Source organism: Bos indicus x Bos taurus, chromosome 12 (assembly GCF_003369695.1).
Source record: "Bos indicus x Bos taurus breed Angus x Brahman F1 hybrid chromosome 12, Bos_hybrid_MaternalHap_v2.0, whole genome shotgun sequence".
NCBI lineage: Eukaryota > Metazoa > Chordata > Mammalia > Artiodactyla > Bovidae > Bos > Bos indicus x Bos taurus.
The window spans coordinates 72361145-72386140 of NC_040087.1; the positions used below are offsets into that span (position 1 = coordinate 72361145).

Genomic DNA, 24996 nt, shown 5'->3' on the forward strand with positions numbered 1-24996 from the left:
TGGATTGATCCTTTGATCATTATGTAGTGTCCTTCTTTGTCTTTTTTCACGTCCTTTATTTCAAACTTTATTTTATCTGATATGAGTATTGCTACTCCTGCTTTCTTTTGGTCTCTATTTGTGTGGAATACCTTTTTCCAGCCCTTCACTTTCAGTCTGCATGTGTCCCTTGTTTTGAGGTGGGTTTCTTGTAGACAGCATATACAGAGGTCTTGTTTTTGTATCCATTCAACCAGTCTTTGTCTTTTGGTTGAGTCATTCAATCCATTTGCACATAGGGTAATTATTGATAAGTATGATCCCATTGCCATTTACTTCACTGTTTTGGTTCGAGTTTATAAACATTTTCTGTGTTTCCTGTCTAGAGAAGATCCTTTAGCACTTGTTGAGGAGCTGGTTTGGTGGTACTGAATTGTCTCAGCTTTTTGCTTATCTGTAAAGCTTTTGATTTCTCTTTCATATTTGAATGAGATCCTTGCTGAGTATAGTAATCTGGGTTGTAGGCTTTTCTCTTTCATCACTTTAAGTATGTCATGCCATTCCCTTCTGGTGTGAAGAGTTTCTGTTGAAAAATTAGCTGTTAACCTTATGGGAATCCCCTTGTGTGTTATTTGTTCCTTTTCCCTTGCTGCTTTTAATATTTGCTCTTTGTGTTTGATTTTCATTAATTTGATTAATATGTGTCTTGAGGTGTTTCACCTTGGTTTATCTTGTTTGGGACTCTCTGGGTTTCTTGGACTTGGGTGGCTATTTCCTTCCCCATTTTAGGGAGGCTTTCAACTATTATCTCCTCAAGTATTTTCTCATGGCCTTTCTCTATATCTTATTGTTCTGGGACTCCTATGATTCAAATGTTAGGGGATGTAACATTGTCCCAGAGGTCTCTGAGGTTGTCCTCATTTCTTTTAATTCTTTTTTCCACTCTGCTTCATTTATTTCCACCATTGTATCTTCCACCTCACTTAGCCTATCTTCTGACAGAGTTATGCTACTGTTGGTTCCCTCCAGAGTGCTTTTGATCTCAGTTATTGCATTATTCATTATTGATTGACTTTTTTATTTCTTCTAGGTCCTTGTTAAACATTTCTTGCATCTTCTCAATCCTTGTCTCCAAGCTATTTATCTGTAACTTCATTTTGTTTTCAAGATTATTCTGAATTCTTTTTCAGGTAGACTCCCTATCTCCTTCTCTTTTGTTTGGTTTGGTGGGCATTTATCATGTTACTGTACCTGCCGAATATTTCTCTGCCTTTTCATTTTGTTTAGATAGCTCTATTTGGGGTGACCTTTCTGTATGCTGGAAGTTTGTGGTTCCTTTTTATTGTGGAGGTTGCTCCCTGTGGGTGGGGTTGGACTAGTGGCTTGTCAAGGCTTCCTGGTTAAAACTTAGAGAAGAGCTAACACCTATCCTACTCAAACTCCTCCAGAAAATTACGGAGGAAGGTAAACTGCCAAACTCATTCTAGGAGGCCACCATCACCCTAATACCAAAACCAGACAAAGATGCCACAAAAAAAGAAAACTACAGACCAATATCACTAATGAACATAGATGCAAAAATCCTCAACAAAATCCTAGCAAACAGAATCCAAAAACATATTAAAAAGACCATACATCATGATGAAGTGGGCTTTATCCCAGGAAAGCAAGGATTCTTCAATATTTGCAAAACAATCAATGTGATATACCACATTAACAAATTAAACATTAAAAACCATATGATTATCTCAATAGATGCAGAGAAAGCCTTTGACAAAATTCAACATGAATTTATGATAAAAACCCTCCAGAAACAGGGATAGAAGGAACATACCTCAACATAATAAAAGCTATATACATAAACCCACAGAAAACCTCCTCAATGGTGAAAAATTGAAAGCATTTCCCCTAAAGTCAGGAACAAGACAAGGATGCCCACTCTCACCACTACTATTCAACATAGTTTTGGAAGTTTTAGCCAAAGCAATCAGAGAAGAAAAAGAAATAAAAGGAATCCAGATTAGATAAGAAGTAAAACTCTCACTGTTTGCAGATGACATGACCCTCTACATAGAAAACTCTAAAGACTCCATCAGAAAATTACTAGAGCTAATCAATGAATATAGTAAAGCTGCAAGATGTAAAATTAATACAGAAAAATCCCTTGCATTTCTATACAGTAACAATGAGGAAACAGAAAGAGAAATTAAGGAAACAATTCCATTCACCATTGCAATGAAAAGAATAAAATACTTAGGAATAAATCTACCTTAAGAAACAAAAGACCTATATATAGAAAACTATAAAACACTGATGAAAGAAATCAAAGATGATACAAATAGATGGAGAAATATACCATGTTCATGGATCAGAAGAATAAATATAGTGAAAATGAGTATACTACCCAAAGCAATCTATAGATTCAATGCAATCCCTATCGAGCTACCAACAATATTCGTCACAGAGCTAGAACAAATAATTTCACAATTTGTTTGGAAATACAAAAAATACCTTGAATAGCCAAAGCAATCTTGAGAAAGAAGGATGGAAATGGAGGAATCAACCTGCCTGACTTCAGACTATACTACAAAGCTACAGTCATCAAGACAGTATGGTACAGGCACAAAGACAGAAATATAATGGAAAGATAATATCAATGGAACAAAATAGAAAGATCAGAGATAAATCCACACATCTATGGACACCTTATCTTTGACAAAGGAGGCAAGAATATACAATGGAGAAAAGACAATCTCTTTATCAAGCTGTGCTGGGAAAACTGGTCAACCACTTATAAAAGAATGAAACTAGAACACTTTCTAACACCACACACAAAAATAAACTCAAAATGGATTAAAGATATAAATGTAAGACCAGAAACTATAAAACTCCTAGAGGAAATCATAGGCAAAACACTCTCTGACATAAATCACAGCAGGATTGTCTATGACCCACCTCCCAGAGTAATGGAAGTAAAGGCAAAAATAAACAAATGGGATCTAATTAAACTTAAAACCTTTTGCACAACGAAGGAAACTATAAGCAAGGTGAAAAGACAGCCTTCAGATTGGGAGAAAATAATAAAAAATGAAGCAACTAACAAAGAATTAATCTCAAAAATATAAAAGCAGCTCATACAGCTCAATACCAGAAAAATAAACGACCCAACCAAAAAATGGGCCAAAGAACTAAACAGACATTGCTCCAAAGAAGACATACAGATGGCTAACAAACACATGAAAAGATGCTCAACATCACTCATTATCACAGAAATGCAAATCAAAACAACCATAAGGTACCATCTCACACCAGTCAGAATGGCCGCTATCAAAAAATCTACAAACAATAAATGCTGGAGAAGGTACGGAGAAAAGGGAACCCTCTTACACTGTTGGTGGGAATGCAAACTAGTACAGCCACTATGGAGAACAGCGTGGAGATTCCTTTAAAAACTGGAAATAGAACTGCCATATGACCCAGCAATCCCACTGCTGGGCGTACACACTGAGGAAATCAGAATTCAAAGAGACACATGTACCCCAATGTTCATTGCAGCACTGTTTACAATAGCTAGGACATGGAAGCAATCTAGATGTCCATTGGCAGATGAATGGATAGGAAAGCTGTGGTACCTATACACCATGGAATATTACTGAGCTACTAAAAGGAATGCATTTGAATCAGTTCAAATGAGGTGGATGAAACTAGAGCCTATTAGACAGTGTGAAATAAATCAGAAAGAAAACCACCAATACAGTATATCAATGCATACATATATGGAATTTAGAAAGATGGTAATAATGACCCTGTATGTGAGACAGCAAAAGAGACTCAGATGTAAAGAACAGACTTTTGTACTCTGTGGGAGAAGGCGAGGGTGGGATGATTTGAGAGAATAGCATTGAAACATATATATTGCCATCTGTGAAACAGACCACCAGTCCAGGTTCGATGTATGAGACAGGGCACTCAGGGCTGGTGCACTGGGATGACCCAGAGGGATGGGATGGGGAGGGAGGAGGGAATGGGGTTCAGGATGAGGGACACATGTACACCCATGGCTGATTCATATCAATGTATGGTAAAAACCACTACAGTATTGTAATTAGTCTCCAATTAAAATAAATAAATTAATTTTCTTTAAGTCTGGGGAAAAAAGTAAAATTATTGGCAAATGAGAAATTAAAGAAAACGTTTTTAATCTGATAACAGATATCTACCTAAAAAAAAAAAAAAAAACAGTTAAAATCTTCCCTAATGAAAGAACAGTGAAATATTTTGTCTAAAAGTACAGAATGTCTCATCTCATCACTTCTATTCTATGCTGTACTCAAAGCTCTAGCCACAACCATAAGTCAAGAAGGAAAATAAACCTCATAAATGCTGGAAATGAAGAAGTAAAACTGTCATTATTTACAGTTGACATAAATTTATATGTACAAAAATCCTCCAGAATTTTAAAAAACACCATAATCAACTGATATGCAAATTGAATTCACAAATAAATCAGCTGTATTTTTTATATACTATCAACAAGTAGTTGAAAATGGTATTAAAACAATTCAATAATATAATGAAAAAATATCAACTATTCAGGAATAAATTTAAATAAGTAGTGTAAGATGTTGGTATTATACTAAAAATTACAAAACATTTCTAAAACTAAAGAAGACTTATAAAAAACAGAGATAACCATATTCACAATTGAAGATTCAACACTCTGAAGACTCAGAATACTCAAGTAATCTACAGCTATAATAAAATATTCATAAAATTTCCAGCAGGCTTTGTTGATTTTTGCTATGGTCTCTTTTGTTTCTTTTGCATTTATTTCTGCTCTAATTTTTAAGATTTCTTTCCTTCTACTAACCCTGGGGTTCAAAAATCAACAAAGCCAAAAGCTGGTTCTTTGAAAGGATAAATAAATTTGACAAACCATTAGCCAGACTCATCAAGAAACAAAGGGAGAAAAATCAAATCAATAAAATTAGAAACGAAAATGGAGAGATCACAACAGACAACAAAGAAATACAAAGGATCATAAGAGACTATTATCAACAATTATATGCCAATAAAATGGACAACGAGGAAGAAATGGACAAATTCTTAGAAAAGTACAACTTTCCAAAACTCGACCAGGAAGAAATAGAAAACCTTAACAGACCCATCACAAGCACGGAAATTGAAACTGTAATCAAGAATCTTCCAGCAAACAAAAGCCCAGGTCCAGACGGCTTCACAGCTGAATTCTACCAAAATTTTAGAGAAGAGCTAACACCTATCCTGCTCAAACTCTTCCAGAAAATTGCAGAGGAAGGTAAACTTCCAAACTCATTCTATGAGGCCACCATCACCCTAATACCAAAACCTGACAAAGATCCCACAAAAAAAGAAAACTATAGGCCAATATCACTGATGAACATAGATGCAAAAATCCTAAACAAAATTCTAGCAATCAGAATCCGACAACACATTAAAAAGATCATACACCATGACCAAGTGGGCTTTATCCCAGGGATGCAAGGATTCTTCAATATCCGCAAATCAATCAATGTAATACACCACATTAACAAATTGAAAAACAGAAACCATATGATTATCTCAATAGATGCAGAGAAAGCCTTTGAGAAAATTCAACACCCATTTATGATAAAAACTCTCCAGAAAGCAGGTATAGAAGGAACATACCTCAACATAATAAAAGCTATATATGACAAACCCACAGCAAACATTATCCTCATTGGTGAAAAATTGAAAGCATTTCCTCTAAAGTCAGGAACAAGACAAGGGTGCCCACTTTCACCACTACTATTCAACATAGTTTTGGAAGTTTTGGCCACAGCAATCAGAGCAGAAAAAGAAATAAAAGGAATCCAAATTGGAAAAGAAGAAGTAAAACTCTCACTATTTGCAGATGACATGATCCTCTACATAGAAAACCCTAAAGACTCCACCAGAAAATTACTAGAACTAATCAATGATTATAGTAAAGTTGCAGGATATAAAATCAACACACAGAAATCCCTTGCATTCCTATACACTAATAATGAGAAAACAGAAAGAGAAATTAAGGAAACAATTCCATTCACCATTGCAACGGAAAGAATAAAATACTTAGGAATATATCTACCTAAAGAAACTAAAGACCTATATATAGAAAACTATAAAACACTGGTGAAAGAAATCAAAGAGGACACTAATAGATGGAGAAATATACCATGTTCATGGATTGGAAGAATCAATATAGTGAAAATGAGTATACTATCCAAAGCAATTTATAGATTCAATGCAATCCCTATCAAGCTACCAACAGTATTCTTCACAGAGCTAGAACAAATAATTTCACAATTTGTATGGAAATACAAAAAACCTCGAATAGCCAAAGCGATCTTGAGAAAGAAAAATGGAACTGGAGGAATCAGCCTACCTGACTTCAGGCTCTACTACAAAGCCACAGTTATCAAGACAGTATGGTACTGGCACAAAGACAGAAATATAGATCAATGGAACAAAATAGAAAGCCCAGAGATAAATCCACGCACATATGGACACCTTATCTTTGACAAAGGAGGCAAGAATATACAATGGATTAAAGACAATCTCTTTAACAAGTGGTGCTGGGAAATCTGGTCAACCACTTGTAAAAGAATGAAACTAGAACACTTTCTAACACCATATACAAAAATAAACTCAAAATGGATTAAAGATCTCAACGTAAGACCAGAAACTATAAAACTCCTAGAGGAGAACATAGGCAAAACACTCTCTGACATACATCACAGCAGGATCCTCTATGATCCACCTCCCAGAATATTGGAAATAAAAGCAAAAATAAACAAATGGGACCTAATTAAACTTAAAAGCTTCTGCACATCAAAGGAAACTATAAGCAAGGTGAAAAGACAGCCTTCAGAATGGGAGAAAATAATAGCAAATGAAGCAACCGACAAATAACTAATCTCAAAAATATACAAGCAACTCCTACAGCTCAACTCCAGAAAAATAAATGACCCAATCAAAAAATGGGCCAAAGATCTAAATAGACATTTCTCCAAAGAAGACATACAGATGGCTAACAAACACATGAAAAGATGCTCAACATCACTCATTATCAGAGAAATGCAAATCAAAACCACTATGAGGTACCATTTCATGCCAGTCAGAATGGCTGCGATCCAAAAGTCTACAAATAATAAATGCTGGAGAGGGTGTGGAGAAAAGGGAACCCTCTTACACTGCTGGTGGGAATGCAAACTAGTACAGCCACTATGGAGAACAGTGTGGAGATTCCTTAAAAAACTGGAAATAGAACTGCCTTATGATCCAGCAACCCCACTGCTGGGCATACACACTGAGGAAATCAGAAGGGAAAGAGACACGTGTACCCCAATGTTCATCGCAGCACTGTTTATAATAGCCAGGACATGGAAGCAACCTAGATGTCCATCAGCAGATGAATGGATAAGAAAGCTGTGGTACATATACACAATGGAGTATTACTCAGCCATTAAAAAGAATACATTTGAATCAGTTCTAATGAGGTGGATGAAACTGGAGCCTATTATACAGAATGAAGTAAGCCAGAAGGAAAAACACCAATACAGTATACTAACGCATATATATGGAATTTAGAAAGATGGTAACGATAACCCTGTATACGAGACAGCAAAAGAGACACTGATGTATAGAACAGTCTTATGGACTCTGTGGGAGCGGGAGAGGGTGGGAAGATTTGGGAGAATGGCATTGAAACATGTGAAACATCATGTATGAAACAAGATGCCAGTCCAGGTTCAATGCACGATGCTGGATGCTTGGGGCTGATGCACTGGGACGACCCAGAGGGATGGTGTGGGGAGGGAGGAGGGAGGAGGGTTCAGGATGGGGAACACATGTATACTAATTAAATAATTTTCTATTAAAGAAAAAAAAAAAAAAAGAATTTGCCAAATCCTTAAGATGATCATGTTCAAATTACACACATAAACCTTATCAGGGCAGACATAGATAATTTCCCCATTTGTAGGTGCTTATCATTCAGAAATGATTATATAGCATCGTTCCAAAATACAGGGTAATTATATATGCTGCTAAGTCGCTTCAGTCATGTCCGACTCTGTGCGACCCCATAGACAGCTGCCCACCAGGCTCCACCATCCCTGGGATTCTCCAGACAAGAACGCTGGAGTGGGTTGCCATTTCCTTCTCCAATGATATATATATAGTAACCATATATATATATATATATATATATATATAAAATTTCAAAATGACAAAAACATTTTAAGTAACTTCAAAATCCTCTCAAGTATATATATAAAATTGTTTCTTGTAAAATAGTTAAAATCTTCAAATAGTCCATCTGAAGAAGATTCATTAAAAAAAAAAAAAATTTCCAGCAGGCTTTTATTAAAAACAAATTAAAAATTCTTCTAAAATTTACACAGAAAAGTAAAGAAACCAGAATGATCAAGACAATTGTGACAAAAATACAAAGTTAGAGGTCTTAAATTATTGGATTACAAATCTTACTAAAATGTACAATAACTAAGACTGCAGTATTGTATAAAGATAAACAGATTGAGGGGAAAAATTAAAGATATAGACACAGACTTCTTCAGATACAAATGATTGTTAAACAAGGTACCAATATTCAATAAATTACCTGAGATTTCATTTAAGGGAATGAGAAAGAATTAGATGAGAAAAAGTATATGGAATAAACACTTTAGAAGTAATAAAAATGAAATGATTAAGAATCTTTTAGGGTTTATAAAATATACCAGGATATCATCAAAAATGAGTTCAAACACTAACTGTATCCTTTAAAACAAAACTAAACAACTTCCTTCAAGACCTTTCCTAACCCTACTCTCAGATGATGACAGAGAGAAAAGACTGGTGGAACTGGGAACTCAGCTTCCCCTCCTCGCTCACCTCAGGAGTCTTTCCCTCCCATCTGGGATCAAAGTCACCTCCTAGATGCTCCACCCACCTCCTGGACCAGGCTCCCTAATTGCCTTCAGGCTCACACCCAGTTTGCCTTCCAAAATTTCCTCCAGGGTGCTTGCAAAATTGGGATTCCAAAGGCAGCAAGTGGTGAATCTCTAGATATCACCCTCCCCTTGGTAGCTGAGGAGACCCCTAAGGGAGGGCTTTGTGCCAACTCACCTGGTACCTCAGGGTCTCAACCCTAATCATTGTTTGTTGAAGGGAAGGAGGGAGAGGGGGAAATACCATCCATTCACACACCCCAAAAGCAACGAGAGATAAGAAAGCCTTCCTCAGTGATCAATGTAAAGAAATAGAGGAAAATAATAGAGTTGGAAATACTTGAGATCTCTCCAAGAAAATAAGAGATAACAAGGGAACATTTCCTGCAAAGATCAGCACAATAAGGACAGAAATGGTATGGCCCTAAAAGAAGCAGAAGATATTAAGAAAAGGTGGCAAGAATACACAGAAGAACTATACAAAAAAGATCTTAATGACCCAGATAACCACGATGGTGTGATCATTCACCTAGAGCCAGAAATCCTGGAGTCCAAAGTAAACTGGGCCTTAGGAAGCATCACTATGAACAAAGCTAGTGGAGGTGATGGAATTCCAGTTGAGCCATTTCATACCTTAAAAGATGAAGCTGTGAAAGTGCTACACTCAATATGCCAGCAAATTTGGAAAACTCAGCAGTGGCCACAGGACTGGAAAAGGTCAATTTTCATTCCAATTTCAAAGAAAGGCAATGCCAAAGAATGTTCAAACTACCACAAAAATGCACTCATCTCACACACTAGCCAATTCTCAAAATTCTGCAAGCCAGGTTTCAAAGGTACTTGAACTGAGAACTTCCAGATGTTAAAGCTGGACTTAGAAAAGGCAGAGGCAGTTCAAATTGTGAACATCTGGTCGATTGCAGAGAAAGCAAGAGAGTACCAGAAAAACATTTACTTCTGCCTTATTGAGTACGCCAAAGCCTTTGTGTGGATCACAAGAAACTGTGGGAAATTCTGAAAGAGATGGGAATACCACACCACCTTTCCTGCCTCCTGAGAAACCTGTATGTAGGTAAGAAGCAACAGTTAGAACTGGACATGGAACAATGGACTGGTTTCAAATTCGGAAAGAGTGTGTCAAGGCTGTATATTGTTACCCTGCTTATTTAACTTATATGCAGAGTACCTCATGCGAAATGCCAGGCTGGATGAAGCACAAGCTGGGAACAAGATTGCCGGGAGAAATATCAATAACCACAGATATGCAGATGACACCACCCATATGGCAGAAACCAAAGAGGAACTAAAGAGCCTCGTGATGAAAGTGAAAGAGGAGAGTGAAAAAGCTGGCTTAAAACTCGACATTCAAAAATCGAAGATCATGGCATCTGGTCCCATCACTTCATGGCAAATAGATGGGGAAACAGTGACAGACTTTATTTTGGGGGGCCAAATCACTGTAGATGGCAACTGTGGCCATGAAATTAAAAGATGCTTGCTCCTTGGAAGAAAAGCTATGACCAACCTAGACAGCATGTTAAAAAGCAGAGACATTACTTTGCTGACCCAGTTCTGTCTAGGCAAAGCTATGGTTTTTCCAGTAGTATGTATGGATTTGAGAGCTGGACCATAGAGAAAGCTAAGTGACAAAAAATTGATGCTTTTGAACTGTGGTGTTGGAGAAGACTCTTGAGAGTCCCTTGGACTGCAAGGAGATCCAACCAGTCAATCCTAAAAAAAATCAGCCTAGAATATTCATTGGAAGGATTGATGCTGAAGCTGAAGCTCCAACACTTTGGCCACCTGATGCAAAGAACTGACTCATTAGAAAGACCCTGATCCTGGGAAAGATTGAAGGCTGGAGGAGAAGGGGATGACAGAGCATGAGATTATTGGATGGCATTTCTTTTTTTTTTTTTTTTTTAATCTTTACAATATTGTACTGGTTTTGCCATATAGCTGTGGTACATATACACAATGGAGTATTACTCAGCCATCAAAAAGAATACATTTGAATCAGTTCTAATGAGGTGGGTGAAACTGGAGCCTATTATACAGAGTGAAGTAAGCCAGAAAGAAAAACACCAGTACAGTATACTAACGCATATATATGGAATTTAGAAAGATGGTAACAATAACCCTGGATGGCACTTCTGACTCAACGGACAGAAGTTTGAGCAAGCTCCAGGAGTTATGGACAGGGAAGCCTGGCGTGCTGCAGTCCCTGGGGTTGGAAAGTTAGACACAACTGAGCGACTGAACTGAACTGAACTGAGGACACAACATAAACTGGTTAGAACCAAATAGTTCCAAGATAGTGAATGAGTCAAATTCCACTAGTCCTTGTGCCTCAGAGTATGCTCATTGTAACACATCTGCAAGCTAAATGACACATCTACAGGCATCATGATAGTTCCAAGGCCAACCATAAAGGTCAAAAAGTGGGCAGTGGCCCAATTCCTGAAAATCCCTAAGCCTTTCCAAAAATAGTAGGAATACTCCTTCCACTCATTAGTCTATGAAATTCAGTTCAGTCATTCAGTTGTGTCTGAGGTGTCCCTGTCCCTGTTTCCATCATGCAAAAACATGGGACAGATTCTGACTATGAGGGTTAACTAACCATGTTCTATGCACACAGTAGAAACCCAACCTTGGCCTAGCTTACAGTAGCAAAGAAACAGAACCTTTCATAAAATCTTTTCAAAATAATTAATAATAAGTGTGAAAATGTGACACTGTTTTTAGGAACAGATTGATTCTGGGGATAAATTATTGACAAACCCAGCAAGACACATTTATAAATAAGTTTGCATTTTAAAAAATCAGACATTTTTGCAGCAAAAGTCTTCTGAGTCTCAGCTCTTTTCTCATTGGTAAAGTTTTTTCTCATTGGTAAATTTTGCCTATGGGCTACACTGTCTGCAGTCAGATGTTCATTTCTGCATTCCAGAGTGTAGTTTTGATAAATGCATTTCATTTCAAAAATAGACAACTGTAAATGAAGAAAGTCCCCACAGTCTGATCACTGAAAAGTAGACAGAATTAAACAACAGAAAAAACATCCTACATGAGCAACAGTACCGAGTGAGGAGATGAGAGCTGAGATGACCCAATATCATTCTTCAGAACCTCAAGTTTGCAGACAAAACAAAAGCTGGATAGGTATTTCTGTGGGATTATTGGTTTTCTTTTTTTTTTTTTTTTAATTTTAAGACTTCTTGAGACAGAGCAATCAGGTATGAAAAGAAAAGCTGCTTAAGTAAATAAGAAAGACATTTTCTGAGATGAGTTTGATCCCATACTCAAATTATTAACTTATAGCTACTTGCCTTTAAAGGCTTTGTATCTTTCAGAACTGCTCCCTATCATCCTTGTTAAAAGATATTTTCACCTTATTACTGCTAATATTTTCTTCATAAGCAACTATGCCTGGCTTCATCCAAAAAAGTGGTGCAGTAAATATTTGACCTTAGTGGAAATGCGATGCATAATTTAGCTCATCTGTACTATCTTTCCATGAAAGGTGATTATTTCTACATTATGAAATGTGCTCAAAGTAAAGGGAATCCATACCAGACACCTGGAAGGCAGAGGGAGAACCACTTACCCAGCCTGTCGCTGCTTCAGACCAACTTTGATGTGACTGTGTAGACACTTCTGCCCCAGGTGTTACTCATGTTAACTCAGCCTCCCAATCACAGCCACACCTCTCTCTTACAAACACAGCCTCTTACGGAAGATAACAGGACACACTGTCAGGCTGAAAAGCCCACCCTCAGCCCCTGAGCAAAGGCCTTGAGAAACAGGCACTCTGCTCTTCCCTGTGAGAACTCTGACCGGACAATTACATTACCTGGATGAAATCAAGAAATGTCAGGGGCAGCAAGTCATCCAAATGCCCGATGTCTTTGGAGAAACGATTCAAAATTCTTCCTGTATGAACAGGATACTAGAAATTATTCATTTCCCCAAAAAAGGCCCTTTAAGAAAAACAATTCATGAACAAATCAAAATTTTTAGCATGTATATTTAATATATTACAAATTCATGTGAAATAAACAGATGTCAGTAGTTAAAAAAAAGAGAGAGAGAGAGAAAATGCATGATATCTAAAGAGAAACAAAAATATCACCAAATGGCAGTGGGTGGGGAGCTGAAATTGAGCCCTGATTTTTAAACAAATGGGGAAAAAGCATGTGGCAATATAAGGAAGGGTTATTCGATTTCAGAATATTCCTTCCCATCAGATCCATGCCATTTAAGACTCAATCTAGTTGCTAAGTTGGTAAATAAACAGTTGCAAACTACTTGAGTTAATCCTAATTGTTACACTAATTTGCTTTAGTTACCAAAATTAATTTTCCTAAGTTATACTGTTTTAAATAAACATAATCTCTCTGTGATTTTTTCCCCCTTAATATGATACATAGAGCTTCACATTTTGGAAAATTGCAGATTTCTGGCATTTTCAACTTGTGAATTTATTAGTGGGGTAGTAAGTATTTATTTTCAGACATGCAGCAGGTGTGACAAACACAGACTCAAGCGTAAGCATCCAAGGAGACCAGAAAGATATACACAGGAAAACGGAAATATTACTTAATCAGTAAAAACCCCACTTATCATCCTCAATTTTATTTCCTTTCTCAGACTCCACAAAAACAATATATCCTACAGGTTGCAGGATTGGAAGATGAGAATAACCTCTAATAAATATCCAGTGTGAACTAAAAAGCCACCTTTCATATCAGTAAATAAAGGATGCTGTAGCTATCAGACACTGCAGTCATCCTCCAGTGGTGTACTCTGAGAAACTCAGGATGAAAAATCACAGGACACTGGTCCCAGATAGCTGAGGTGCACATCAAAGAAATTATTTCAGTGAGCCCAGACTCTTGTATCTTCCCATATACAGAAAAAAGTACTAGATTCTGTAACTTGAGATATCATCTTTTCTTTTATTAACACTAATATTTTGATGTTCCAACTACCTGGTCTTTGTTGCAAAAACTCCTATATATGTTGGTTCCCCACCTTGCCTCTTCAGAGCAGTATCTCAGAGTTATCTGAGATGCTGTGTCCCAGGCTTAAGTCCTCAGTTTTGTCCACTGAATAAAATATAACTCTCAACCCTTAGGTTGTGCTTTTTTTTACAGACAGCACTAGTCTTTTTAATGATTAAATTTAAAGAAATTGAAGTAACATACATACAAAAATACACAGAGTATTTGGGGGTAGCAACTCTTGAGAAATACATTATCTAGGATGTTGAACTTCATTTGCAATTAAGTCTTCAGGAAGCCAGCCTGCAGGTGGCACGTAGGACCTCTATCTGCTCTTCCCAACCTCTATCAGAGGCGACTTCCTCCAAAGTTCCTCACATCAAGCTGCAACTGGACAGTGAATGAGCAGTGGTCGGGGACTGAGTTTCTCCTGCTGGGGTGAGCTGGCTCTGCTGTCCTCTGCAAGGTGTCTGGCTCACTGGAAGCACTGGGTGTGCCCACACCAGGAGTTGGAGCCACAAGGCTTTCTCCCTTGGCCAGGTCAGACTTTTGCAGGCTGACTCTCAATTTTCCTATCTCAGGCTTAGGGAGTACAGATGTTAGAAACTATCTTTTAGTGACATCTTTGTCAGTCTCTGACAACTTTTCTGAACCTCTAGGAATACCTGCTTTAGAGGCTGGCTCTCAGGATTAAATGGACTCATGCAGGTGAAAGAACCCAGTCACAATAACAGGTGCTTCAACAGGTGCTCAACTACCAAGGTGAGATGGTGACTCTGACCCCAGCACGGCCATGGCTCTGCAGTATCATGTTACCCGGGCAAGTCCACCAGGCACTAGAGGAGGGTCCACTAGTTAAAATGCAGATTCTGACTCAGGCGTGCTGGGGGAGCTGGAGAGTCGGCATTTCCTCCAAGTTGCAAAGTGATGTTCTTTCTGCTATTGCCCAGACCACAATTTGAGGGGTAAGAGGTTGGATTATTATTTAACCAGTCCTGCTTTAGGAAAATCCCATGGACGGAGAAGCCTGGTAGGCTGCATTCCACGGGGTCATGAAGTCAGACACGACTGAGCGACTTCACTTTCACTTTTCACTTTCATGCTTCAGAGAAGGAAATGGCAACCCGCTCCAGTGTTCTTGCCTGGAGAATCCCAGGGATGGGGGAGCCTGGTGGGCTGCCATCTATGGGGTCGCACAGAGTCGGACACGACTGAAGGGACTTAGCAGCAGCAGCAGCTTTAGGAACACTAAAATCAGATGAACAAATGTTAAAGGTATAGTTTAAATGCTTGTAATTTCTTTGATAGGAAAAATGCAACTTTTTAATGTAGCTAGATTCAGAAACACTGCAAGTTCAATTTGGCTCAAAAAGTGTTGAAAGCAATATTGGAATTTTTGTAGGCTGAAAAGGCTACTCATAGATGAATAGTATATGAAAATCACCCCTTTACAACTTTCACCAGATGTGGGAATCTTAAGGTCTTAGAGACCCAGGGTTTACAAATAGTGTAAAATACAAGGAAAACCAAAAAGACAGAGAGAAAAGCCATCTCCCCACACAGTGATTACAAAAACTGAACAGAATGTCAAAGATCATCAAAAAACTAAAGTCTTATTCATCAATGAACTGAGTGGAGGAAACGGAGATCAGAAAGTTCAGTAATTAATGCCTTGCACTAAGAAACATCAAGAGAATGTATAATGTTTACAGAATATTTCAAAGGGCTTTGGGATAGACTGTTGCAACCAGAGCTGTGATTTCAAATTCACAGCCTCATAGTATTAAAATTTTCTCAAAAATCTCCAGATGAAATCCTGATGATGAACTCCTTTCACACACATGCTATGACTCTTCAACCAATGACATGTGGCCCCTGCTGGAATATCCCCAGGAATGTAGAGGGAAGGGGGACTCATATGAACATGGGGAACCCAATCCATTTTCAGACTGTTCTGTTAAATGGGTTTTTTTTTTTTTCCACATTATATTGAATCTTTCCTTCCTGGAACATCCAAAATCTGCTACTTATCCTGCCTTATAACCATACAAAGTGAATCTAATTTCTTTTGCTATGACAATCTTCCAGTTCCTTGAAGGAAGTGAATTATATTCTTTACAGCATCTACTCCTTGGTGTCTCAATGATCCCTCATAAGGAACAGTGTCCTATCTTGGCTGCAGCCTCTTGACCAGCTTCACATGGGTGGTCTCAGTTAATGCCTTGTGTCCAGATGGTACAGTAGTAAAGAATCTGCCTGCTGATGCAAGAGATATAAGAGATGTGGGTTCAACCCTTGAGTCAGGAAGATCCCCTGGGGGAGGAAAGGGCAACCCACTTCAGTACTCTTGCCTGGAAAATTCCATGGACAGAAGAGCCTGTTGGGCTACAGTCCATGGGATCACAAAAGACTGGACACAACTGAGCAACTGAGCACAACACACAGGAGTAACATGAATACTGAAAATATCAGGGTAAATTTGTACCACCACCTCCCTCATCCTGCACAGGATATAGTCAACCATAAAGCCAACAATTATGATAAATTCTGGAGGCCAGATCACGTTTGGGACATGTGTACAATGAAAATCCACATGGCTCCCATGTGCACTGCACAGGTAGATTTGGGAAAACAACTGAGCAATATGTGCAAACAACTCTAAGAGCACATCCCTCCTGGCCCAGAAATTCCACCCTAGGAATGTGTACCCAGGAATCAATAAGTGCATCAAAATGTAATGTGGTATATTTGTTGAGTCAGAAGTAGAAAAAAACCTGAACAAGTCTGAAACAAGCCTATTATGTATTATGTTCAATTTTAATTTTTTCTGTATGGTCTTATCTTTCTGCACTAACTGTGTATTACTTGTGTAAAAGGTAAAGTAGGGAGAGGAGAGCAAGAGAAAGACTGGGGAAAAGAGAGGGAAGGGGAAGAAGGGGGTGAAAGGGAGAAGGAATAAAGGAAACAGGGATGGAGGAGGGGAAGGTAGAGAGGAGGGGGGAGGGAGGTACACCTCCCTGAAGTCCATGGTATCCCAGAACTAATCAGGGTTCTCTTAACCACTCTGGTTCCAATTTTCTATCTTGTCCACAACACAGAACATCATGACAGATGACACAGAACTTCTCAAAATACAAACCTATTAAATGATCATATTTTAAGAACTGAGTCTACAATCTAAGCTGAAGTCAGTAACCTCTAGGGTTCTGACATGTGACCCATACCCAGGACTCCTCACTTACTGATAGCCAAGCTATAATTTAAAACTTAGAAGTTCCCATGACTAGTCTGGGCCTTTTTGAAAACACAACAAAAATGGTATGTATAGTTACATACCATAAAATCCCAAACTACATTTTTATTGAGATATATTTTACATCTCACAAAATTCACCCAAGTGTATGATGAATTTTAGTAACTTTACTGTGATTCAACCATCACCAAAAATGTTTTAAGACATGTTTATGCCCCCATTTCAGCCTCAGGTAATCACCAATCTTCTCTTTCTATAAATTTACCCTTTCAAGACACAACACAAATGGGGTTATACAATATGTGGTCTGTGGGTCTGGCTTTTTTCATTTAGCATAATGTTCTTGAGGTTCATCCACTATGTAGTGTGTGTCTCTTTGAGCCCCAGTCTTTAACACAGAAGTGATCTTAGGCACCAGGAAAAAAAATACCCCATATCATGCCACACCTGACCTTGAGGGTAAAGGTTTTTTGAACTCTACATCTACTTTACAGTATTGTCAACTTTTTAACATGTGTCCATGGTTGGCTTCATCAATGGTTCTAGGACCTAATTCTTTCGACAAGAATAGGCCATTGGTTTGATAGCGCTGCATTTCAGCTTAGACTAGCCTAAGGACAGGAGCAGGAGGTGTAGAAGTCTGGGAGCTCCACAGTTTCTTTGTCTTTGTTATTAGAATAGGTGATCAATATGGGAGCTGCTCAATGAATGTCATGAAACAGGAAAAGTAACAGGAATTAGGAAACCATCAGTGAAAAAACTACCAAGTACTGGTCCTTCTCTATCCCTCATCAGCAAGAGACCTTTAGGCAACTCATCCAACCTCCACTGAGAGACAAATCCCTTACCTGTAAAAAGCAGATGATAACATGCACAGGATAAAACATGAGGGTAAAAGATATTATGCTTATGCAGGCACCTTCTAGATTATGGAGTCGTGAACATTTGCAAGGTGTTATTCATATTATACTCATGAGATTTTAGAGGTTTAAGGGCCATGAAAGGTCACCAGGACTAGTAATTTCCAAACTTTGTGCTTGAAGCATCAGACTTGACAGAAATGCCTTGGAGAATGAGGGAGAAGAGGAAGTGGAGGCCAAGTGCACCCACCTTCAGACCCCTCGTCCATCTCCATTACTGCCCAGCCCCTCCCAAATAGAGTCCTTTACACATATCTGGACATTCACAGAGAGATGGCATTTGAAAAAAGAGTTCTGAAGCAAACAGAAATGATCAAAGCCTTTCATAGATCAAGCTGCTGGAGATAGAGGAGACAAAGTCCAACTTGACTCAGGGTGATGCAATATTTCATCATGTGGTGGGTGCTACTGTCAAACCAGCAGAGAGAGTAGGCATGGAAAGATTACTTTCCAGCTCAACTTCCTGCAATATCCTTTGCTGCCTCTTATTTTTTTTCTAAAAATAGTGCCACTGACCATTTACTCTTTTTCTGGTTCTTTTGCTAAACTTCATTCACTTTCATTATGATTTCCTGTTTGCTAATGTGTCCCAAGTTGTATCTACTTTTCTGACCTCTACCTTGGACACTTGGCTGCCCTACGGAACATCTTAGACTCAACACATCTAAACTGAACAGAAGTCTTTGAAGTTGACCCACAACTACCCACAACCAACTTCTCAGACTCTGCCTTAGACCTGTGCTGAAATACCCATCGTGAAAACTTTTTACTCACTTTAAACTTCTCTTGATCTCACATTCTTACCCAAAGGTCTCACCTTGATCATTTAAATAATATCATTTAACTTCTTTGGTAAATTATATATATCATTTTTATAGGAGTAGTGAAGTGAGAAGAGTCAAAAGAGAGGTACCCACTTTATCACTCGGTACTATGTCCTTATCCTGATGGAATGGGGGAAGGAGGGCTTCTCTCTCTTCTATTCACCCACTAAGAAGGTCCTCAGCCCCTACTCTCTGTCCAGACCTCAGTCTTAGCCCTTTCTTCTCCCTGGGACTCTTGCTGACAAACAGAGCTCCCAGTAATCTGCCACTCACTTGAAGTGCTTTATCTTTAGTGGATGGGCTTGGAATAACTGTGCTGTCCTCTCAGGAACCCTCCACAGTCCTGGCCACAACTAAGAGACAAAAAGTCCTAACCAACCAACTAGCTACCAAGTCATTCTGATTTCCCCTCTAAAGAACTATGAGGCCAGGAGAGAAGCATGAAAGAGTAGACCAACCACACTCAGCAAAGGTGAGAGGCAAAACGACATGTAACATGCATGAGCCCTGTGACAATGGCCTCAGCTCCCATGAGCACTCCAGTTCCCAGCTCCAGGTACAGGAAAGTCAGCATCATTCCAGCTTCATGAGATGCCCACTTCCTTTCCATCAAACACTCTTCCTCTGAACTAACCTGCATAGATTCAGCTCCTAGCAACCCCAAATTCTGGACCAGAAAAGTCACCCCAGGTGCAAGAGATTTGCTTTCTAAAATTAGGTGGGGACATAATAAATTTATATAAGGTTAAAATTTCAGATTACTAACTACATTTTAAATAGCAAAACTTATTTTAATCATTTTGGTAGAAGCTCTTTCATGTGGATTAGAAACTTTAGTCATTTTTTAATTTAACTTCCATTAGAATATTGGAAATACAGAATATTGAATTTTATTACAGAATATTGAGTATAGTTTCCTGTGTTATATAATAGTATCATCTTAAAAGATACAGAGTATATAAGTAAAAATTTCTATGATTACTCAGATCTAATATCTTGAACATCAATATTTTAACTGTTTTTAAACATGGCAATGTTCTTTGGGGTTTCTTTTGGCTACCTACAATGCATTCCAAATCCCCTCCCAATTACCATCTTTTAAAGTATCTTTATCATACCATGATTTCAGCTAATGTATTTTGCTGTTGCCTAGAGACTGTTTCCAACCTCCATTTTTACGTTTATTGCTAAAGACTGAGGAGACCCTCAAACCAAGTGGAGCCTAAAATAAGACTCCACATGGTCACGGGACATAAGCAATTCTCATGCTGAAAGATATAGGCTTTCTGACACTTTGTTTGACAAAGGACTGTTTCAGGGGGCTTCCATATTCCACCAAGATATAGCTATATTCTCAGAATATATTATAGTATAATCTATATAGTGGTTTAAAGGGAACATTCATGCAAAGATGGGCAAAATAAAGGTGAGAAAAGGGATGGACTTAAGAGAAGCAGAAGATATTAAGAATAGGTGGCAAGAATACACAGAAGAAATATACAAAAAAAGATCTTAATGAACCAGATAACCACGATGGTGTGATCACTCACCTAGAGCCAGACATCCTGGAGATTGAAGTCAAGTGGACCTTAGGAAGCATTACTACAAACAAAGCTAGTGGAGGTGATGGAATTCCATTTGAGCTATTTCAAACCCTAAAAGATGATGCTGTAAAAGTGCTGCACTCACTATGTCAGCAAATTTGGAAATCTCATTGGAGACCACAGGACTGGAAAAGATTAGTTTTCGTCCAATCTTAAAGAAAGGCAATGGAAAACTACCACACAATTATACTCAATTCACATGCCAGCAAGGTTAAGGCTCAAAATCCTTCAAGCCACATTTCAATAGTATGTGAACTGAGAACTTCCAGATACACAAGCTGGATTTAGAAAAGGCAGAGGAACTAGGGATCAAACTGCCAACACCCACTGGACCATAGAAAAAGCAAGAGAGCTCCAGAAAAACATCTAGTTCTCCTTCATTGATTACACTAAAGCCTTTCATTGTGTGGATCACAACAAACTGTGGAAAATTCTTTGAGATGGGAATACCAAACCACCTTACCTACCTCCTGAGAAACCCGTACGCAAATCAAGAAACAACAGTTAGAACTAGACATGGAAAAACGGACTTGTTCCAAATTGAGAAAGGAGTATGTCAAGGTTATGTATTGTCACCCTGCTAATTTAACTTATATGCAGAGTGAAGCAAAGTGAAGTGAAGTGAAGTCACTCAGTCATGTCCGACTCTTTGCAACCCCATGGGCTGTAGCCTACCATGCTCCTCGGTCCATGGGATTTTCCAGGCAAGAGTACTGGAGTGGGTTGTGATTTCCTTCTCCAGAGGATCTTCCCAACCCAGGGATCGAACCTGGGTCTCCCGCATTGTAGGCAGATGCTTTACCATCTGAGCCACCAGGGAAGTCTATATGCAGAGTACATCATGTGAAATGGCAGGCTGGATGAATCAAAAGCTGGAATCAAGATTGCTGGGAGGAATATCAACAACCTCACATATGCAATGACACCACCCTAATGGCAGAAAGATATTAAGAAGAAGTGGCAAGAAGACACAGAAGAACTAAACAAAAAAGATCTTCATGACCCAGACAACCATGAAGGTGTGATAACCCACCTAGAGCTAGACATCCTGGAGTGTGAAGTCAAGTAAGACTTAGGAAGCATCACTATGAACAAAGCTGGTGGAGGTGATGGAATTTAAGCTGAGTTAGCTCAAATCCTAAAAGGTGAGGCTGTTAATGTACTTCACTCAATATGCCATCAAATCTGGAAAACTCAGCAGTGGCCACAGGACTGGAAAAGGTCGGTTTTCATTCCAATTTCATTCCAAACTACTGCACAATTGCACTCATTTTCACACATTGACAAAGTAATGCTTAAAAGTCTCCAGACTAGGCTTTAACAGAATGTGAACCAAGAACTCCCAGATGTTCAAGCTAGATTTAGAGAAGGCAGAGAAACTAGAGATCAAATTGCCAGCATCTGCTGGATCAGAAAAAGCAAGAGAACTCCAGAATAACATCTACTTCCGCTTCATTGACTACGCTAAAGCCTTTCACTGTGTGGATCACAACAAACTGTGGAAAATTCTGAAAGAGACAGGAATACCACACCACCTTCCCTGCCTCCTGAGAAACCTGTATGCAGGTCAAGAAGAAACATGGAACAACAAACTGCTTCCAAATCAGGAAAGGAATACACCAAGATTATATATTGTCACCCTACTAATTTAACTTATATGCAGAGTACATCATGCAAAATACTTGGTTGAATAAAGCACAAGTTGGAATCAAGATTGCCAGAAGAAATACCAATACCTCAGATATGCAGATGACACCATTCTTATGGCAGAAAGCAAAGAGGAACTAAAAAGCCTCTTGCAGAAGGTGAAAGTGGAGAGTGAAAAAGCTGGCTTACAACTCAATATTCAAAAAGTAAGATCACAGCATCCAGTCCCATCACCTCATTGCAAATAGATGGGGAAACAATGGAAACAGTGACAGACTTTATTTTCTTGGGCTCCAAAATCACTGCAGATGGTGACTGCAGCCATGAAATTAAAAGAAACTTTCTCCTTGGAAGAAAAGCTATGACAAACCTAGAAAACATGTTAAAAACCAGAGGTATTTATTTGCCAACAAAGGTCCCTCTAGGCAAAGCTATGGTTTTTCCAGTAATCATGTATGGATGTGAGAGTTGGGCCATAAAGAAGGCTGAGCACCAAAGAATTGATGCTTTTGAACTGTGGTGTTGGAGTAGACTCTTGAGAGTCTCTTATACTGCAAGGAGATCAAGCCAGTCAATCCTAAGGGAAATCAGTCCTGAATATTCATTGGAAGGACTGATACTAAAGCTGAAGCTCCAATACTTTAGTTGTCACCTGATGTGAAGATCCAACTCATTAGAAAAGACCCTGATGCTGGGAAAGACAGAAGGCAAGACGAGAAGGGGATGAGATGGTTAGATGGCATTTCAAACTCAATGGACATGAGTTTGAGCTCTGGGAATTGGTGGAGGACAACTTCCACAGGGAAGCCTGGCATACTGCAGTCCATGGATTTCCAAAGAGTCGGAGGTGACTGAGTGACTCAAAAACAACAATGGCAGAAAGCGAAAAGGAACTAAAAAGCCTTCATCAAGAGATGAAGGTGAAAGAGGAGACTGAAAAAGATGGCTTGAAACACAACATTCAAAAATCTAAGATCATGGCATCTGGTCCAACCAGTTCAGTTCAGTTGCTCAGTCATGTCCAACTCTTTGTGACCCATGAACAGGAGCAAGCCAGGCCTCCCTGTCCATCACCAACTCCCAGAGTTTACCCAAACTCATGTCCATTAAGTCAGTGATGCCATCCAACCATCTCAGTCTCTGTCATCCCCTTCTCCTCCTGCTCTCAATCCTTCCCGGTATTAGGGTCTTTTCAAATGATTCAACTCTTTGCATCAGGTGGCCAAAGCACTGGAGTTTCAGCTTCAACATCAGTCCTTCCAGTGAACACCCAGGACTGATCTCCTTTAGGATGGACTGGTTGGATCTCCTTGCAGTCCAAGGGACTCTCAAGAGTCTTCTCAAACACCACAGTTCAAAAGCATTAATTCTTTGGCACTCAACTTTCTTTATAGTTCAATTCTCACATCTATACATGACTACTGGAAAAACCATAGCCTTGACAAGATGGACCTTTGTTGACAAAGTAATGTCTCTGCTTTTTAATATGCTGTCTAGGTTGGTGATAACTTTCCTTCCAAGGAGTAAGTGTCTTTTAATTTCATGGCTGCAATCACCATCTGCAGTGATTTGGCAAATAGATGGGAAAACAATGGAAACCATGACAGACTTTATTTTCTTGGACTCCAAAATCACTGCAAATGGTGACTGCAGTCACAAAGTTAAAAGACACTTGCTCCTTGGAAGAAAAGCTATGACCAACTTGGACAGCATATTAAAAAGTAGAGACATCACTTTGCCTAAAAATGTCCGTAGAGTTAAAGCTATGGTTTCTCCAGTACTTATGTATGGATGTGAGAGTTTGACCATAAAGAAGACTGAGCACCAAAGAATTGATGCTTTCAATCTGTGGTGCTGGAGAAGACAATTGAGAGTCCCTTGGACAGCAAGGAGATCAAGCCAGTCAAACCTAAGGAAATGAACTCTGAATATTCAATGGAAGGACTGATAGTGAAGCTGAAGCTCCGTTACTTTGGCCACCTGATGGAAATAGCTGACTCATTGGAAAAGACCCTGATTCTTCCAAAGAAGAGGGCAGGAGGAGGAGGGGGTGGCAGACGACGAGATGGTTGGATGGCATCATTGACTCAAAGAATGTGTTAGAGCAAACCCCATGAGATGGTGAAGGACAAAGAAGCCTGGCCTGCTGCAGCCCATTGGGTTGCAAAGAGTCAGACACGACTGAGCAACTGAACAGCAACAAATAATAGACTTGAGTGAACATCCAGATGATACACCTTTTGTAAATATGGACCACATTTCACACATAATCTATAATAATGTGCAAAACACCAGGTGCTGGCACTCAGATGGCATTTACCAATAAAACACCATAAACCCAATGTCTTTCCAACTTTTTTTAAGATGGAAAAACTTTGCAGATGGAGTCTTCTACAAAAATATTACACAAATCTAAAAAATGAATATTTTAAAGTTGCTCTTACTGAGGAGAGACTGTAAGACCTGGAACCTACTCTGTTACCACCTTGCTACATATCAATCAGGGAGAACAGTTGATAAGATTAACTCTGATAACCTTGGAATTCACCAACACTCTAATCATCTTTAATTTGTAAACATGCATGTGGAATGGTTCTATGAAGACCTACAAGACCTTTTAGAACTAACACCCAAAAAAGATGTCCTTCTCATTATAGGGGACTAAATGCAAAAGTAGGAAGTCAAGAAACACTTGGAGTAACAGGCAAATTTGGCCTTGGAATATGGAATGAAGCAAGGCAAAGACTAATAGAGTTTTGCCAAGAAAATGCAC

At 38.8% G+C, this 24996-nt stretch overlaps 1 protein-coding gene across 1 annotated transcript in view; it reads right to left on the reverse strand.

The window, feature by feature from the left end:
- LOC113902491 (multidrug resistance-associated protein 4-like) overlaps window positions 1-24996 on the reverse strand; it is a 227084-nt gene that overhangs the window by 97095 nt on the left and 104993 nt on the right. Inside the window, exon 20 of the mRNA XM_027557826.1 lies at window positions 12826-12905. Coding sequence (XP_027413627.1) covers window positions 12826-12905 — 80 coding nt within the window. The remainder of the gene's footprint in view (window positions 1-12825; window positions 12906-24996) is intronic.